The following is a 4,972-nucleotide window of genomic DNA, read 5'->3' as shown; positions in this document are numbered from 1 at the left end:
CAGCTCCACCAAGCAGAATTCCTCCTTGACTAAAAGGTGACCATTGTTAAAGCTTTCCTTGTTAAAGAAGGTAATTGCGAGATGAAAGTACACACTCAACAGTTGTAATGTCTCTGGCTAGTTTGATACAGTCAAGCATTGAACACCTGATTTTGTTCTCATGTTGAAATTGGTCAGCAGAACAATTCAGGATGCCACCGACCTTGACCAGTGTTACCAAGTGCTGTTTTTTTAAAGTTCTGCCCTGCTAAAGAGTAGGGTCCTGGGTTTCTGTGAAGTGCATTATTGGGCTACTTGGTGCATTGTGCCAAGAAAGTGCCCTCCACTTGTATTGCACGCTGCATGATTACAAGGGAAACCCATGCTCTAACCTTTGAATGCTAGATTTTGACTTAAGTACAGCACTGCAAGTGAGGGTGCCCGAAGCCAAACAAAGATGCGATAGAAAACAGTGGTAGCCCGCAAGCAGTTCTACTTGAATAGCAGATTTTGGATCTGTAAGCATGACAACATGCTGAGATGGAGAAGACATTAGCTTCCATAAGGTCACCTCAGTGGCAACATTTTCAGCCACAGCAGAGGATATGGCTCGAGTTAGACGGACAGACCAGGCAGTATTCATGCGGTGACCTTTTCCACAGAACCATCAGTGAAAACTTGGAGATGGCAAGCATATTGACCAAGTCGGCATGGATCTTCTGGGCCCATTCCCTGTATCATCGGCCAGCAATAAGTGGATAATTGTCGCGACAGACTACCTGACACGCTATGCGGAAACCAAGGCGGTGCCATGTGGCACATCGTCTGAAGTAGCACAGTTCTTCATGCACTGCATTGTTTTATGACACGGCACCCCGTCCTACGTAATCACCAATCGAGGAACGGCTTTCACAGTGCCGCTCATGCACGAGGTGTTCAAGTTGAGTCATGAGCCATCGCAAGACTACTGCCTACCACCCACAGTCAAATGAGCTCACCAAGCGACTCTACAAAACTATAACAGACATGCTCGCAATGTACCTAGACGTCCAGCATAAAACTTGGGACGAGATCCTCCCATACGTGACTGTTGCGTACAATACGGCAGTACAGGAAACAGCTCACTTTATTCCATTTTGGCTCTCAGGCACTGAAGTGTAGCAAGCAGCGGAGATGGTGCTGGGGTAAGCGACTTATCAAGGCCGGCCGCAGTGATGAGAGCTGACGCTGCACCGGTCGCAGCATAGTCAGCGAAAGCAAAGTCGGAGTCTGAGACGGCATGGCCACAATTGGCTGGAAGAGATGCTGCAGCCGCCGCCGGCTGCTGTGGATGCGACGCACGGTGGTGTCTCGATGCCTCGCGGAGAACAGGAGCTACTGTGGTTGTCTCAGCTGTCATGGTGGCACAGGCATTGTTTGCAGCGTCCGATGTATAGCCAGTGGTGTGGCGCGATTTAAGCAGGTTGTTGGCGCAACTGGGCAGCGTTGAGGGTGCGTGTGGCTGGCGGCAGGAGGCAGAGGGGGCTGCGCCGGAAGGCAGGGACGGAGCTGCCAACGAACTGTGTGGGGAAGGCGATGGGGATCCACAGGTCGAAGAGCCAGTCAAAGAGATGGGGCGCTTGGTGAGTGGTACCTCAGCTGGCAGCAGCGTGAGTACTCACAGGAGTGTACGAGGAAGGCTGAACTGGAGCTGCTGTCGGACAGATGCTTGCAGCCTTATTTGCGTCCGTTGCCACACTATGCGGCGGAGTGCTGGCAGCGAGGTGGTGGAGTGGAACACCGTATAAACGGAAAAATGCTTCCTTCATTCCATTGAACAGGTGGCAGTCCGACGGTGGAAGGTTGAGCTGGTCAAAGATGTTGGCGGGTAGCTTCCACTCGACGAGGAGGAACCGCCAAATCTGGGACGACACACCGTTCACGTATAGCTGGGCCTCCACTTGTGCGAAGCATACAACGGGGCTGTGCAGGCAGAGTGGCCACAGCTGCACTCAGGACAGGTCGCGGGGCAGGATCGGGCGCCACTCATCTTGTGGTAGGCCCGTGGCGAGGCAGGAACTCGGAGGTACAGCTGCAGTGCGCTGGTTGAGAGGGCGTTCAGGCTGTCCTGGGTCACCAACTATGTGGCACACAGTGGTACCAGATGCGGTGCGGCCACGTTTATTCTTGGTGATGCCGTTCTATGGATGAAGGTAGTTTGTGCAAGCCTTGAAAAGCTGAAGATGATGGCTGCCATTTGAGCCGGGTGCGTAACCTGTTCTGTTCTGCTCATGCTCGCCAAGCTCTTCTTTGTAGCGCAAGCAGAAGCGGTGGCGCTACAATCTTGACGTCAGTAAATGGTGTGCAGCATAATTTGTTGCAGTGACAAAGAACGACACATACAGCATGATAACAGACAACACACATTGTGTATCCTTCACCTTAACTTTGGTAAATGGTTTACTGCTGAATTTTTATGCCAGCAGAACACGAACTAAAATAAAGTAAAAGAATTGCACACTTAGCACAAAAATGTGTGTGTGTCATCCATTTTCTTTCCGTGCCTGTCTTCCTCAACATAAAAATTAAGCATTGCACCACTTAACAAAGTTAAAATGAAAAATGCACAGTGTGCATTGTCTGTTATCATGCTGCATGTGTCTTTTGTCAATGCGACAAATTATGCAGTGCGTCACTTGCTGAAGTATACATTTAATGCAGCCTTGCACTCGGCACATTGTCGTGCACATTTTTGCTTAACGTGTGGCCACGTTTCGCCTTCTTGCTTGTTGCTGTTTTGGGTGGCCGACCAGCAGGGACACGCCTTGAACCTCTTGTGAGTCCAGGTCGCCGGCGTGCCAGGCTCGTTGGCTGAACCTTTATCCTTCTGCCACTTCGCCTGTCCACTCTCGCTGCTGCCTTGAGCCGAAGCATCAGGCCCCGCTGCTGGTACTGACGCTTCTCACTCCAGCAGCTAAGTCTCACGAGTGACAAATAAGAAGGGCTCCAGTCGGCTAAGAGAGAGAGAGAGAAAAGGACGGAAAGGCAGGGAGGTTAACCAGGCGATGCCCAGTTGGCTACCCTACACTTGGGGAGGGGAACAAAGGGGAAAAAAAGGAAAAAGAGCGGCAAGGAAATGAGTTGTCGGCTAAAGCGTGGACCTTGCGTATGGCCTGCTCCAGGGCCTCACATGCTTCTTCACGTTCCTGCATGATATTTGAATAGAAGTGAATACTCACTCAGTGCTTACATTTTTACCTGTACCAACAAGGGACATTACCACAAAGTGCTGCCTTTGTGAAGCACCTACATATCTGTATAGAATGCACCTAGGATTTTAGAAATGCTGATGGTGAATTTTTGCGGCACAAGGGCATCTGTGGCCAAAGAACGCCAAGGCATAAGCTGTTTTCATCTTGTCAAAGTGGGGTCAAAGACCCATTTTTCAAGCATTTCACCCTAAAGAAGCCCTTCACTATGGCGTCCCTCATAGCCTGAGTCGCTTTGGGACGTTAAACCCCTTAAAACCACACCGAAACCAAACCGAAGAAGCCGGGCACCAGGCCAGGGGGAAGCTTGTACGCACTGTATCATTAGTGACTACCTGATGGCACTGGGGTTTGAACCGCGCACCTCTCGCATGTGAGGCAGATGCTCAAACCACTAGGCCACTACTCCAGTATCATTTTCAAGCATGCAAGCCTTCCCATCATAGCATTTCTCATGTCTCACTTGCCATATTTGATGCAAGCATTGAATGAGATGTAAAAAAGTACCCCAATATACCTCATGAGTTGTGCTGCATGAAGCCACTCCTGATAAAAGCTGGCCACTGGCAACACCAGCTTTATCTTGTGGTGCTTCTGGTGCCTCGTAGTGGTCTTGCTCGACCTCCATCAGAAGTTGGCCACTGGAGGCGCACACTTGGCTTCTCTGGCTTTAGGTGTGGTCATCTGTTGCTGTGAGAGGAGGAGGGGGCATTTCTGCTTGCTGGGTTGGTTGGAGGGGTTCAAAGAAGGCTCGTGGAGGGCATCTGTCCCCAAGTGCTAGCTGTGCTAGAAGAATGCAGTCTGCAGTTGTCAGCTGTGGGCTGTTTGGAAAAAGGCCACCAAAGGCCTTCTGCACAACTGCTTGATGCTTGCAGAAGGCACCTTGGTTGCCTGCCCAACAGCTGCAAAGACCAACATCAGTGCGCACTTCATAGTGGTGCGTTCCAGAAGAACTTGGAACAGAGAAGACATTCTCTCCTTTTGGAGTGATGTCTTCTTTTGGTACTTCTGGCATGGTTTTTAGCAGCTGCTCACAACTGGTTGGGTGTTTTCCTGCCCTTTGATGGGCATGCCGGAGAAGTTTCATCTCAAAGTATTTTTCCCATGTTGTCGTTATACTTTCAACAAGGGCCACAGCATTGTATGCCTTGGTCCTGCTGAGGACTATGTCTTTAAGTATCCTAATAGAGGCCTCCGAGTAATTGTTCGTATTGTGCCCTCTTGTGACAATGCCCTGCCGATGGAAAAGCACCCACTCCTCCTCCTGGTCAAGGAACTTGTACACTCGCTTGATGTAGCCCTGGTGGCAAATGGTCAGAAGTGCTTCTTTGGCTGCCTCTAGTTCATCCTTGCTGACTGCATAGAGAACCTGAAATCGAATTGCGAATAATTATAACTTGCCATGTTGAAGAGGTCCACTTTGCATCATCAGCATCATCATCATCAGCCTGACTATGGCCACTGCATGACAAAGGCCTCTTCCATATTTCTCCTATTAACCCTGTCCTGTGCCAGCTACGGCAACCCTACCCCTGCAAACATGGATATAAAGTCTGTATATCTATATACTATGCAAGTGCCAATTGAATCTTACTGCAGCACACCATCACTGTACATCCCATGAGAACAGGTGCTGTGTGGCTCCTTGTTAGTGTGCATGTTTGTTCTGTATAGTCAGGATGTACTCACAGCCAAGGACTGGCTGTGAAAAGTAATTTTTGGCCCACATGGTATCCACACTTCAT

General features: G+C 49.9%; 1 protein-coding gene across 1 annotated transcript; it reads right to left on the bottom strand.

Moving 5' to 3' along the window:
• Positions 1-2,434: 2,434 nt before the first annotated feature.
• LOC149366829 (uncharacterized) lies at positions 2,435-4,972 on the bottom strand. The gene is made up of 3 exons (XM_089571907.1): positions 4,955-4,972; positions 3,745-4,596; positions 2,435-2,972 (listed from the first exon to the last, which is right to left on the bottom strand). The coding sequence occupies exons 1-2, from the start codon at positions 4,970-4,972 to the stop codon at positions 3,898-3,900; spliced, it is 717 nt and encodes a 238-aa protein (XP_089428033.1). The 3' UTR covers positions 2,435-2,972; positions 3,745-3,897.

Source organism: Amblyomma mixtum, chromosome 1 (assembly GCF_055824585.1).
Source record: "Amblyomma mixtum isolate Tamu chromosome 1, ASM5582458v1, whole genome shotgun sequence".
Taxonomy (NCBI): Eukaryota; Metazoa; Arthropoda; class Arachnida; order Ixodida; family Ixodidae; genus Amblyomma; species Amblyomma mixtum.
This window is presented reverse-complemented; position numbering and strand designations above follow the sequence as displayed.